General features: G+C 41.9%; 1 protein-coding gene across 1 annotated transcript; it reads right to left on the reverse strand.

Annotated features, from left to right (window-relative positions):
* Positions 1 to 1,137: 1,137 nt before the first annotated feature.
* Positions 1,138 to 2,367, reverse strand: LOC145779056 (uncharacterized). Its single transcript, XM_082590633.1, has one exon. The coding sequence runs from the start codon at positions 2,365 to 2,367 to the stop codon at positions 1,138 to 1,140; it is 1,230 nt and encodes a 409-aa protein (XP_082446759.1).
* Positions 2,368 to 14,706: the final 12,339 nt, after the last annotated feature.

Raw genomic sequence — 14,706 nt, forward strand, 5'->3', positions numbered from 1 at the left:
TAATCAGTGTGAACGTTTTTCTGGCCAACAAATGCGACCACTTCCTGACGGCCTCAATTACGGCTGTAGCTTCTTTCTCGTACGCGGGATAGTTTAGCTCACTCCCTTGTAAGGTCCGCGACATGAATGCAACAGGGCGACCACCTTGATTAAGTGTAGCAGACAAAGCAATATTAGAAGCGTCACACTCAACGACAAAAGGTAGACGTTCGTCTATTGATTTCAGACCTGTATTTTCCAGTTCCAGTTTCTGCTGCAAAAACGCTTTCATAGCTTCATTTGAAAGGGGAAATTGCTTTGTGTGGGCAAGAGGCCGAATTTTGTCCGCAAAACAGTGTATCCACTTCGCATAATACGCAAACATCCCAAGCACGCGTTTTAGTGAAGCAGCGCTATTTGGCGGCGGAAAATCTTGTAAGGGACGCATGCGCTCAGGGTCTGGTTTTATGACATCGTTTCCTACCACGTATCCAAGAATCTGAATACTCGATACCGAGGAAATAGTTTTGGTCTCATTTAGAGTAAACTTTCGTTTTCGGATCGCCTCTAGAAAAGCTTGCACATTTTTATCATGCTGTTCTTGATCACGTCCCGCCACGGTAACATTATCCAAATATGGAAATACGTCCTTTAACTGCTCTTCTTTGATAAATTCTGATATTTTTCGTTAAAATGCAGCAACGCCATTTTTTACTCCAAAGGGAATGCGGGTAAATTCATAAAGTTTGCCACAGGCTTCAAACGCAGTATATTTACTTTCGGACTCGATTATTTTTATTTGATGATAAGCGCTGCGTAAATCAAACGTCGAGAACACCTTGTATCTTGCAAGTTCATTTACCATATCATCTATGCGCGGTAATGGATATGCGTCAAGTTCCGTGAAAATGTTAATCGTTTGGGAATAGTCTATGCACAGTCGTTTTTTATGACGGTTAGTATCGTCTTTAACTACAACTACCTGAGCTCGCCAAGGGGATTGGCTCGGTTGAATGATTCCGTCTTTAAGAAGTTGTTCGACGTTTTCGTTTATGAAGGCTTTGTCTTCTTGACTGAAGCGTCGGGATTTTGTAGCAATGGGCTTGACGTTTGGCGACAAGTTTGAAAATAAGGATGCTTTGCTAGTCTCCGCTGCAGTTACGGCACAACCTTGTTTGAAACAACAAGGTCCGGCGATACTCCTTGGAACTCGAAAATTAACTGTTTGTGTTGACTTTGGAAGTCTAATCCAAGAATGACGTCACTACAGAGATTTTCAAGGATATTTAGTCTAGTCATGTCATACTTGGTTTGATTTATTTTCAAGTTAGCCAAACAAAATCCGGTAGACTTCATTTTTACATTGGAAGCAGCCATTTGAACTTGCTGGGATGAAGGATAAACGCCTAACTGTAAGTTCTTGCACACTGTTGAGTCGATGTAACTTTCGGAGCTGCCGGTGTCCATTAGAGCGGTGAGGCATTTTCCATTTAGTGTGATAGGCAAACATGCACTCTGTAAGCTTCCAGGACATGACGCGGAAACAGAGGACTGCAACGACGTCGTAGCCAGGGATGTTGAGCTACTACTTTGACTCTCTTGCGTATAACTCTTGGAGGAAGGCACTTTAGAACGGCACACCTTAGCGAAATGGCCTAATTTCCCACATGTGAAGCACTGAGCGTGCTTAGCTGGACATCGCCGTCGATCGTGATATTTTTGACCACAGAAGTAGCAAGACTTAGATTTTGATATGGCTGCAGACATGTTCCAATTTCCCAAAGCGCTGTCTTGGTTAGGTTCATCATGGACGGGAGTTAGTACAGCGAGGTCATCCACTCTTGGCGTATAGGCTGCAGAGTTTGCCTGTGCCGTGCTTAAAGAGTTTGCGATATTAAAGGCAGCCTCAAGAGTCAGTTCCGTGCTTTCCAATAATCGCTGGCGGATATGGTTTGCAGCCAACCCATTTATAAAAGCATCTCGAATGAGTTCCTCACGGTACTTCTCGGCAGTGACATCCCTTAGTTCGCAGTCTTTACTAAGCGAATGTAATGCTCTCTTAAAATCATGGAGAGACTCCGCTGGCTGTTGTCTCCTTGTAGCTAACAGATGTCTTGCAAATATCGAATTTGGGGTCTTTATGTACACTCCATTTAGTTTCGAGATTGCTGCTTCGTAGGTAGGAGAGTCTTCTACCATTTCATAGACATCTGGGTTAATATTGGCGAACAACACGCTGAGCTTGTCTTCTTCTGCAATCTGGCATTTTTGTAAGAATAGATTGAAGATTTTCAACCAATGCTTCCAGACCTTTGTTGCATTTTGCGCGTTAGGCTCTGCATCAAACCTTGCCGGCTTCAATATGTCTTTCAGCGTGCTAGTTGCCATAGTAAGTTATAAGTTAGTTTAATTGAAATGAAACTATTTTTTACATTGTATTTGCTTTATTAAAGCTTAAACTAACTTATAACGAAAGTCTAGAAAACAAAACATGAATTAAACCTCCATTTAACAAAGATACATAAACTAACAAAACAGACAACCTGACGGTAGGTTGACTACAAGGCTACTGTGAAACACGTACAGTTTGTTGTAACAATGCAACAAACGGCTAGCAGCTACAGGCAAGATCACGTTGCATGCCGTACAATCACTTTAGGTATACTACAAGAAGTAGCGGTAGCGCGCGCTACTTTGGTATGAGTAGCGGTAGCGGGTAGGGCGCTGCTTTTGTAAATTGGTAGCGGGTAGCGGTAGCGCGCGCTATTTTGATCCAAGTAGCGGTAGCCAATGTTGGGCGCGATAACTCATTTTTCAGTTTAGCGATAACGATAATCGATAAACGAAATATGCCTAAAGCGATAACGATAAACGATAACTTATATTATCGCCGGTAAATTATCGCCGATAATACCCATCACTGGCGGTAGCGAGTAGCGCGCTACTTTAAAAGTAGCGGGTGCCCACCTCTGGCTACTGATAGCCTACATGCAATGCAGCTTCTGTAATTTTTTGTGGCTGCCACCCATCAGTAGGCTACTAGTGTTTTTGTTTGTGAAACTCACACAGGACTAGCTTCAACCATATCATCCGATGATGATGACTTAACTTGTACTTTTATTACACCAATTGTCCGCGATGCTTCTTAAGTATTTTCGTTACTTTTTTATCTTCTCCAACGTAGACTACTACTAAAGTTTCTTTAACTTTGCCACGTGTTGTTTCTGTCTGTATTTATAGAATCAATCTACGCCTCTAGTTCTGACACCAAACGGTACGTAATCGTTAGCAAAATATTGCTGTTAAATTTTCAGCTTAAATTTAGCCTATGATTTTTAGGTTTATTTGTGGCATATTCAACGCGGAGATCACAAAATATGAAGATGGAATGGAAGATGAAAGAGATTTCTGATTTGGAATGGAAGATGGAATGGAGATGGAAGAAAATCTCAGGATGGAAGATGGAAAATACGTCTTGCCTGATAGTAGGCTACTGGCAGAAAGTCTGTGGAAGTTGGAAGCAGGCAACCGGTGATTATTCTCATGGAGGTGTTAAGAGCAGTGTCAATTTTTCTAGTGTGTACGCTGCGACACCAAGCAGGGGAAGCATATTCGGAGGTACTAGCAGCCCAAGATGTTCCCGCTATGCATCTCAGCAAGTTGTAGGCTATTTCAGCAGCAACTCAAGATTCCCCATTAAAATGTGAATACATAAGCAGTGGGCGCTAGAGAGTAAGACATCGTGGTTGCTACAGAAGCTTATGCGGTGGTTGTTGTAGTTCAAGCTTTTTGGGCGCACTTTAATTTTATCAAGTTGGAAGAGCTATGTTTCAGTTTGTTTTTATTTCTGACCATCACAACGAACTAGGCAGCCGAAAAGTGAAGCTCCGTTGACTTGTCTTTGAAATTAGAATATTGTAATTTCAATAATGTAGGTATATATTTGTGCTGGGTTATAAAATTTATATATTCGTTCAAGAAAAATTTCAAGTTTGCTTTAGCAACTTTACATTTACAATGACAAAAAGATAGTAACAACAAATTTCAATTGTTGTTTGTTGGATGTGCTGTATTTGCATTTAAGTATTGGTTTTTGATAAAAAACATTATCTTATTTAATCTTTTAAATGCATGTTTCAAATGAAGCTTTAATTTAGAAATTTAGTGCTACAGTAGGCTATGTTAAGAACTGCAGTAGCCTATAGGTTTAAGTGCATAACATCCCTATCATAATTACATTCAGTCAAGGGTGGTTTATCATTAGGATGTTCGAGTCAATGAGGGGAAGCTCCCCCTGTTATCAAAAAATTTGCAAATTTAACTAAAAATCTACAAATACATTGGCAAATGTTGTTAAATACAAAACCTTAAAATTACATCAATTAGAAAAAATATACCCTGTGCTGAAGAATGCTTACTTGGCAGTCTGATGCAGTCAACCCCACTTGATCGGCCCTTATTTAATCTAAGATCAAGCCCCGCTGGTTTGACTCTCGTGGTGTACGCTTGAGCAACGCACATTAAGGACTGCTCTCCATTCAGCGGCACCTAATGGATAGAATAATTCCCCGGCAACAAGACTTCAACAATCGAAAACTTCACTCTTTTAATCTTGGTGACCAGGCCTGCATCAGTGATTTAAAGCCTCTACAGTCTACAAGTATACAAAACTGCCAGGATTAAGCTCTGCAAGAAGCTTTCCCAGTCCGAGGATAAAGATTCATTTCAATCAATCAATCACTGGTCCCAAATCTAAATCGATTTTTTGTACAATTTTGTTAGCTTCATCGAACCACTACCTTGCTAAAACGGTCACTTTTTACCATAAATAGGTTTTATTGTTAAAAGCTTTTTGAGTTTTGTACATGTGTTTTGCAAAATTACACTTCAAGAATTGGTGTCAAGCATCATGCAATGTTCTCACAAAGCTATTTATGGCAGAGTTGTCTGATGTTTTTTATATTTCCCGCCCACCTGCAACTAAAAGTACCGTACTGTAGCCCAATCCATTTACAAGTTGAAGCAAGACTAAAAGTAGCCTAAAATTTGAAAGTTTGTACACATTCAAATAAAAAAAACAAAATTTTTAGCTAAAAATAATATTTGTTTTATGAAATCTAGTTTGAAATGCAACCAAACGAAATCACCCACCACACAACTCATGGTAACGCCCAAAGACAGTCTTTTTCAATAACTAGGCTACCAGGGGCAATACTAAAAGGCGGAAATGCGGAAGCGCGGAAATAAGTCGAAATAACTTTAGAATTAAAACAGTCATAGTATTTAATGATCTCACAATTGCTTCTAAATAATATCTTTCAATGATATTTCAACATAAGAAAATGTTCGGTATTGAGTTGTGGCTAAAAATCGCATTTCCGCCTTTTTCCTATTTCAATAAATTCCATTAAATTTCGAAATTTACTCTAATAACTGTGGAATTAAAACAGTCAAAGTATTTAATGACCTCACAATTGCTTCTAAACAATATCTTTCAATGATATTTCAACATAAAAGTAGGTTCGGTGGTGAGTTGTTGTTAAAAATCGCATTTCCGCCTTTTTCCATGTTGCAACATTTCATTCTTTCATGATGAAGTTATCGCTATGTTAAACAATATGGACGCCAAGATCGTACTTCCGCGTTTTCTACATCGGCATTAAATCGCTACTTCTGCGGACAATACGACATTTCACGCCCGGCTTATTTCCGCCTTCCGCATTTCCGCCTTTTAGTGTTGCCCGGCTACCAGTTCTTCACTGCATTTTGTTTTGATTGCTTGTCGATGGTGTCAGTTTAGTTTTTAGTTTATGTTGCTTTATTTTGTATGGATTAAGCAGCAGAGAAACATAGGACAATTGTTCAATCTGCACTAGACAGAGGAATGGCAGCAAAATGAAAACATTGTAACATAAAAATTGTTGATAGAATGTTGCTTGAAGCTGCAGGTTTTTGTCTGTGTTTTGTATTGTTTCCTTCTCTAATTCTTTTCAGGACATGTTGTTTGATTTATTCCTCCAAGCATTGGGATGAACGGTCAGTCGGTCACAGTAGCACTTAATTGGTAAATTACATTACTGAATTTATGGTAGGCAGTCCTTGTTGCTGGAACGCAAAATTTCTTTTTTGGTACCGTAAAGAATATATCTGGTTTGACAGCAAAGAAACATGGGGTGACGGTTTTAGAAATGTTATTTGATTCACAAACATGCAAATTGGTGAAATTTGTTCTCCCTACTTAATTGAACCAGTTTGGCTTGGTCTCAATTTGATCTGATTAAGTGGGTTGACTGTACTCACGTGAGCTTTGTTTTGTGTAGTGACAAACCCAACAAAATTTTATAAATGTTGTGTATTTGCAACTGTATCATACAGATTTCAAGCTGGGAAACCACAAAATATGAAATTATTTTGCATCTGAATAATACCTTGAGTGGTTTTATTGAATACCATTAGTTTGTGAAGCACTGAAAAGTAGTAGGATCCAAACAAAACAATTGACAATACAGTATTAAATCTGCCTGCAGTTATACAAATGCCTGCAGTTAGCATGCTTGGTTGGTTTTGGTTTGGTTTGGTTTTTGTATCTTTATCCTCGGACTGACAAAGCCTTGATAGGTTATTCCTGGTACTTGTTCGCATACTTGTAGAGGCACTTGACGCAGGGCCGGTTACCGAGATTCCTTGATTACTTCTGCACTCCTTTTGTCACGTGTACTCCGCGAGGCAGTACTCTGTTTTATTCGTATCATTTCATTCTGGCAGGCTAGCGAACAACAGCTTCTTTTGTTCTAGTTCTAGTGTTGAGTTTAACAATCTTACGTTGTGTATTTTGTTGCAGAAATTGCGATTCGATCATTTTTCTTTTGTTAATACATTTAAGAAAAATAACCGTCTTTGTTCATGATCGAATCGCAATAGGATAAGGTTAATCTAAAGAAATTTGTGGAATGGTGGTGATAACATGCGCCTTTCCCAACTGTAATTTTGAAACAGCCGACGTGCCCGAAGCGGTTGCTTGTGTGGTGCTGCAAAGTCACACGTACAGTCATGCTGCTACGACGCGCAACGCTCCAGCGCCCGTAAACCTTGGCCCGAAGCTAAATCGACCTACTGTAGATATTGGAGTTTCTCCAGAAGAATGGAGCGTGTTCACCAGAAGATGGAAGGCTTTTAAAGAAGGCTGCAGCATTCCTGATGAAGCAGCTTCAGTCCAGTTATTTCAATGTACCGGCCAAGCCCTAGGGGACAGCCTTCTCCAAGCTGACGCTGAGACAGTGAGCAAACCTGTAGATGAACTTTTGCTTGCAATGCGACAACTGGCCGTTATACCTGTCGCCACAGGGGTGTTACGGTCGGAGTTTATGGCGATGCACCAAATGCGCGACGAAAAATTTCGCGCCTTTGCAGCTCGTGCTCGAGGAAAAGCGGATATATGTGCGTTCACTACGAAATGTTCCTGCGGGCTGAAAGTTAGTTATACAGATCACATGATCCGCGACACACTACTCAGTGGAATTTCGGACAGTGAGATTCGTCGCGAAATGATGGGAATGGACAAAGTATTGTCGATTCCCATCAACGATATCATCGCCCTTGTCGAGATTAAAGAAATGGCTCGCAATGCGGTACCATCTCATGACGTTTCGGCAGTGTCGACGTTCAAGCGCAAGAAAAGCCAAAGCCCTATTCCAAGAGACCGTGGACACATCCAGGCAGCACCTTCCTCTCCCAATTGGTCACAAAAAACTCACTGCCCTAAATGCAATAGATTATTCAATCGTTACAGAGAAGGCCCCAGAGGTTGGAACACTACGCCTTATTCCCTTTGTCTCGAATGCTTTCGGTCATCTCGTCATAAAAACAAATGGGGCGCTCCTCCTAAAGATGCATCAGTCGGAGCACTCTGTGTAGCACCTACTGTACCTCAAATAGGCACATTTGCCTCAACACAAACTGACATCGCAGCCCGAGACCCAATGTTCTCAACAATTCGTGGTCCTCACCACACATTCCAAAAAGGGCATTGGACACCATCCCGCATGCGAGAACATCCCACAGTTCGGGTAGACATATCTATGGATGACTCATGTCATCAAGGCAGGTACACTAGCGTGATAGCACAAGTAACAGCAATCGCAGATACTGGTGCCCAAATAAATGTATGGTCACTGAAGAACTTTGTGCAATCCGGCTTTGGACAAGAGACCCTTGTACCCGCACCAAACCTAATAGCTGCAAATCGCTCTACTATTTCCATTACAGGAGCATTTCGTGCCATCATTCGGGGTACAGCGCACGGCTGCAATGTTGAACGTCGGTGCATGATTTACATCAGTCCAGACGTTGACAAGTTATACTTATCTCATGACACACTATTGCATTTAGGTGCCCTATCCCCGAAGTTCCCAACTCTAGGGGAACATCAGATCAAGCAAGAAATGGCGCACAATCTTATCGAACCAGAAATCAACGTCGTCAGACTTGTCAACGGTGGATGCACAGTACCCAGCAAGCAACTGGAGTCGTGCACTTGCCCTCAACGTGGTGCAGTTCCAGCTCCCCCAACCAAGCTTCCGTTCCCATGCACACCTGAAAACAATGACAAGATGGCAAACTGGCTACTCCAGAGGTACGCCGCATCCACTTTCAACACTTGCCCGCACCGCGCGCTACATTGTATGGCTGGTCCTCCCATAGAAATACATGTTGACCCCAACGCGAAACCAGTGGCCGTTCATACACCAGCGTCTATCCCCTTGCATTGGCAAGAAAAAGTACACGCTGATCTCCTCCGCGACGAGGCTCTGGGAATCCTTGAAAAAGTCCCCCACGGCGAACCCACCACATGGTGTCATCGCATGGTTATCACACGCAAAAATGATGGCTCACCACGCCGTACTGTCGACCTGTCCCCCTTAAACAAATTCTGCCAGAGAGAAACCTTCGCCTCCGAAGCTCCATTCCAGCTGTCCCGTCGTGTCCCCGGAAACACTTGGAAATCGGTGACTGACGCATGGAACGGCTATCACAGCGTTCCACTGCGTCCTTCTGATCGGCATCTCACAACTTTCATCACTCCCTTTGGAAGATGGCGCTACACTAGGGCACCGCAAGGATTCCTATCCTCTGGGGATGGCTACAATCGCCGTTTCAATACCATATTAACCGATTTTGTGCGCAAAGAACGCTGTGTCGACGACACAGTGTTCTATGATAGCCAACTGGAGGAACATTGGTGGCGAACCATAAAATTCCTCACTTTAGTGGGACGGGCGGGCATTGTCCTTAACCCGGACAAGTTTCAATTTGCCCAACGCACCGTAGATTTCGCTGGATTCCGTATCTCAGAAGCAATGGTCGAGCCCCTCCCTAAATACTTGCTCGCCATCCAAGAATTTCCAGTCCCGAATAATATCACAGACATACGCAGCTGGTTCGGATTAATCAACCAAGTAGGAAACTATGCTCAACTGCGTGACCTAATGGCACCGTTCAAGCCGTTCCTTAGCCCAAAGCATAAGTTCGAATGGTCTCAGGAGCTGGATTCCGCATTTGCCGCCTCCAAATCGGCAATCGTTGATGCTATTCGCCATGGGGTAGAAATCTTTGACCCCTGCCGTCGAACATGTTTGCGCCCTGACTGGTCCAACAAAGGCATCGGATATTTCCTTCTCCAAAAACATTGCGTATGTGCTTCCACTATACCGGACTGCTGCTCATCAGGTTGGAAAGTGACTCTTGCAGGATCCCGATTCCTCTCATCGGCCGAACGACGTTATGCTCCCATAGAAGGCGAAGCCCTAGCAGTTGCGTGGGGCCTAGAACAGACAAAGTATTTTACGCAAGGCTGTGATAATTTGGTTATTGTAACGGATCATAAGCCATTGGTAAAAATATTCGGTGACCGTACGTTGGACGAAATCACTAACACTCGCCTGTTTCGTTTAAAACAGCGTACACTAATGTGGCGCTTTGATATCGCACACTTACCTGGCACAACCAACTGCGCAGCCGATGCTGCCTCACGTCACCCAGTATCATGCGATCTCATTGCTGTAGCGTCGTGTGCAGAAAATAATGTAGCAGAAATGGCGCTGGTTACTGCCATACAGGCAGATGCCGCCCATGCCTTTTGCTTGCAATGGCCTGAAATCGTTCGGGAAACAGCCGCCGATCCAAACCTTAGCAAGTTAATGGTAGCTATTGAAACGGGATTCACCTTTCCCAACACCGGCGACATTCGCCCATATCTCCCCTATCGTGACGGGTTCTTTGTTGAAGACGACGTTATTCTGTATCATGATCGTATTGTTGTACCACCATCGCTTAGGCCTAGAGTACTCTCAACGTTGCATGCTGGTCATCAAGGTGTGTCTGCCATGGAACGCCGGGCACGTGCTATAGTATTTTGGCCCGGTATGACTAATGATATCCATGCTATTCGTGACTCGTGTACTTCATGTAATCGTAATGCTCCATCTCAAGCAGCTCCTCCCCCGACGCCATGTGATCCCCCAGCTACACCATTTGAGAAAATTTTTGCAGATTATTTTGACTATGGGGGCCGTCACTTTTTGGTCATTGGGGACAGATTCTCTGGGTGGTCGGATGTATTTGCCACGCCATCAGGATCGAGTGCCGCAGGAGCAGCTGCTTTGACTCAACTCTTGCGCTCGTACTTTGCCACGTTTGGTGTTCCTGAGGAAATATCTACAGATGGGGGTCCCGAATTTACGGCTGCCGTCACTGAACTCTTTCTTAAAAATTGGGGTGTGCAGCACCGCATATCGTCATCTTACTTCCCTCAATCTAATGGTCGAGCTGAGGTGGCTGTCAAAACTGTAAAACGCTTGCTCATGACTAATGTGAGCCCAAACGGAGACCTGAACAACGATTCCTTCTTACGTGCATTGTTACAGTTGCGAAACACACCTGATCCTGACTGTGACATCTCTCCAGCAGAGATCGTGTTCGGTCACCCTCTGCGCGACGCATTCGGTTTTGTAAACCGCCTAGTCAAGTTCTCCAATCGTCACATTCGTCGTACATGGCGGGATACATGGAAGGCAAAGGAAGACGCCCTTCGCCTGCGAGCTGGTCGAACCGATAAGGCGCTGTCTCAGCATACTCGTCCTTTACGTACCTTACAATGTGGAAAACGCGTATTTATCCAAAACCAAAACGGCAACTATCCTCGAAAATGGGACAAAGTGGGAATGGTTGTCGAAACGTTGCCGCATGACAAATATGTAGTGAAAGTTGACGGGTCGGGCAGAATCACAAAACGGAATCGACGTTTCTTGCGAGTAATTCCACATACTAAAGCATGTGCCGATCCCATCCCTCCTCAACCAAACATCATTGCTCACCCACAGAGCCTCCCATCATCTTCTTTTGCCCAGCCTCCTGAAACGGACTACTGCCCTCCCCACCCTCCGCATCACGAAATAGGCCCTAGCCCAGAAATTGGAGAATCTCCGATGTTGCTTCTCGATGCAGATCACAGTCCGCCCGCACTCACCTGCCCGACACCAGCCTCAAGCCCGAAGCTTTGTGAGCCACAGCACTCACCTGAACCTCCAAAGCAGCCGCTACCTTTCGATTCAGTGGAACCAACCGAACCTACAAGTGGAGTCCCTCACATTGAAAAATCGCCTGTTTTGCGCCGTTCCACGCGGTCCCGACGGCCGGCATTGGATTTAGACGCATCCTCTGGTCAATGGGTAATCAAGGGGTCGAGCTCGTAAGTCTACAGTTTCGCCTTACGAGCTGGGGGGGATGCACAAATGCCTGCAGTTAGCATGCTTCCTTGATTACTTCTGCACTCCTTTTGTCACGTGTACTCCGCGAGGCAGTACTCTGTTTTATTCGTATCATTTCATTCTGGCAGGCTAGCGAACAACAGCTTCTTTTGTTCTAGTTCTAGTGTTGAGTTTAACAATCTTACGTTGTGTATTTTGTTGCAGAAATTGCGATTCGATCATTTTTCTTTTGTTAATACATTTAAGAAAAATAACCGTCTTTGTTCAATTTGTTGTTGTCACGCAAAAACTATTGGTACTGTTACTGCAGAAAATGATGTTTAAACAACTTGAAGCAAGGCTTATGTGTATTTTGTGTTGAAAATCATGATCATGTCTTTCAGCGGATGCTTCAGAGACATGTTACCATTACAAATTCAATAATTGCCATCGTGTTAAACCACGATATGGATAATGGCATAATCTGAAATCATACATTGTTGTGTACATTGACCATGCACTGAACTAGGTTTGTCTGCGTACTGTTCATATGATACTGTGCAATAATAAACTATTGATGTGCCCTAGATGCGGTTTCACACAGATTGCAATTTAATTTTTTAGTTTGTGCCAAGAATCTGCAGTTTAATAGTAAGGTATGTTTACATGCCAATTAAGTTTTTAAATAAAACTGCACCAACTCAGAAAATATTATTCAGTGCATGATTTCCTGCAGCATTGTAAAAGAAAAGTTTTTCTCAAATTGTTGATTTGTGATGTGGTTATGAAACTCAAGTACTTTATATTGTGGCATGCAATGTTGATATTTTGGCGTCGCTTCTTTGAAACTTTACCTTCAAACTTATTCAAAATTACGTAATAATGATGTGCAGCCTGTAGGTAGGTATGGTGAGTGCTGTAAAGATTGAAATTGGTTACTCTCTGCTAGAGTTGTAAATGCAAAAAAAACGAACCGTTTTTTTTTTAAAAAAAACGTGTTTTTTTTCAAAAAAAAATTGGGCCAAAAAAAACACGCGTTTTTTTGTTTTTTTTCATATTTTTCTGGAAAAGTTGCAAATTTTTTACAATTTGCAGCTTAGTTTCATTATAGTGCTCTTGAAAAACATTAAACTAGTAAAATTGGTTTTATTGATGTGCTGAAATTCCTAAGTGTGTGTGCTTGGCAGCAGCATATGTTTTTTGCATAGCCCTATAGCCTACGTTGTTTCACTTTCTTTTTCATTCTCAGGCATGTTTGTGGCAGTAGACCTAACAAACATTGAATTAATGCAATTTGATACATGACATAATGTAGATGAGTTGATTTCTTTTTCCTTTTATGGAAGTGCCCTTTATGGAAGGTAGCCTACGATGTTAGTATACCGGTAGGCCTACTGGTTATTCTTGTACACACTCAATGGGTTGACGAAATTTTGGCAAAAACAAGATGGCAGTATTCAGAACACACATTACCTTGTTTGTGGTAATTTACTAATGCAAGCTATTGCCAATAGCTTGTTTAAACATGTTTTTTTAACTGATAGCTTAACAACGATGAATATGCTTTATAAATGTTGAAACAGAAGTATTCTTTTCGTGTGTTGTAAGGTCTTAGACACTTTGTCATTGATGCTTCCTGCAGATCATTTGTGACATAATGCAAGAGATCTTATCACTGATATTTTTAGCTGTCAAAAGTCAGTGCATTTGTCAGAAAAGGTTTAGGTTAATGTTCCTTTCAAATGCCCACCACCCATGTTAACTATTGCTAGTAACTACCAACCATGAATGAAGAAAGTTTCCCTTTAAAGTGGAGTTTTTCAGCACTGCTCGCAGTGTTCACATAGTGAATAAATGCTTCATAATACTTTTCCTGACAAGAATAAAGTTTTACCCATATTAGGCTACCGCAATGCAGGATAAAGATACAAAACAAACATCAAAGATGAAAACTTATTTTATTTGGGAACTACGCTGGAGTAGAAAGGAGTGAGAATTGACCTCTTGTCGTTACGCACCAATAAAACCATGATGCGTAACTTTAATTTTTTTTTTTTATTGGGTAGAGGAAAGATTGATGAAGGGTTTGGCAAAAACAGAAAAATGCTAAAGTCTCAAAGTCCTGAAAACTACAGTAGTTCAATTTGGATAGATAAGTGCAACCATACTTCTTTTAAAAATGTCTATGACAGCACAATGGTGGGATTAAGGGAAAACAAACATGACTATGACATCACAATGGAGTATTGAACCTCTTCAGGGAAAATAAAAATATCAAAATTTTTCCATCTTTCACTACATTTAAATGTGATTTGGGCTAAAAGTTGGGGCTTTAGCACTACACTGCATTTGCCAAACTTTTCATCAATTTTTCTTCTACCCAATTAAAAAAACATTTTTTTTTTAAAGTTACGCATCATGGTTTTATTGGTGCATAACGACAAGAGGTTAATTTCCTTTTATCTGAAAAAATAGTTGCCAAAACTTGTTTTAATGTTCATAAACAAATAGCCCACCCCAAAAAACATGGGGTAGAGCTAAAAATTATCCAAATATGTTGAGCGGTTCTTGAGATATTGCCATTTCTCTATTGCTCCTTATCTATGAAGCCACCTAGTGGCCAAGGTTACTTCACTTAAAACTCGAGAACCGTTTGTGTGATTTTCATCAAGTTGGCACCAAATGCACATCAACTGGAACAACCTCTTGACGTTGTACTGGAAAAGGTGTGGAGTGCTGGTCAAAAGTGCCTTTGTTAAGTAGAAAAACAGGACACTGACCACCTGGTCCTAACATGCCCATTAACCAAAATCCCAGGTGGCTTCAAAACTGTACACGAGTGTGGTACTGCATTTAACAACCGGCTCGACCAAATTACAGACAATACTTGAGATGTGCCAACCATAGGACACTGTTACTGCTATTTGAGACAGTGAGAAATCTTTATGGCTCGTGTGTCGAGATTTGGGATCTACAAAATTGC

The sequence above is a fragment of the Aplidium turbinatum genome, chromosome 10 (genome assembly GCF_918807975.1).
Source record: "Aplidium turbinatum chromosome 10, kaAplTurb1.1, whole genome shotgun sequence".
Lineage (NCBI taxonomy): Eukaryota > Metazoa > Chordata > Ascidiacea > Aplousobranchia > Polyclinidae > Aplidium > Aplidium turbinatum.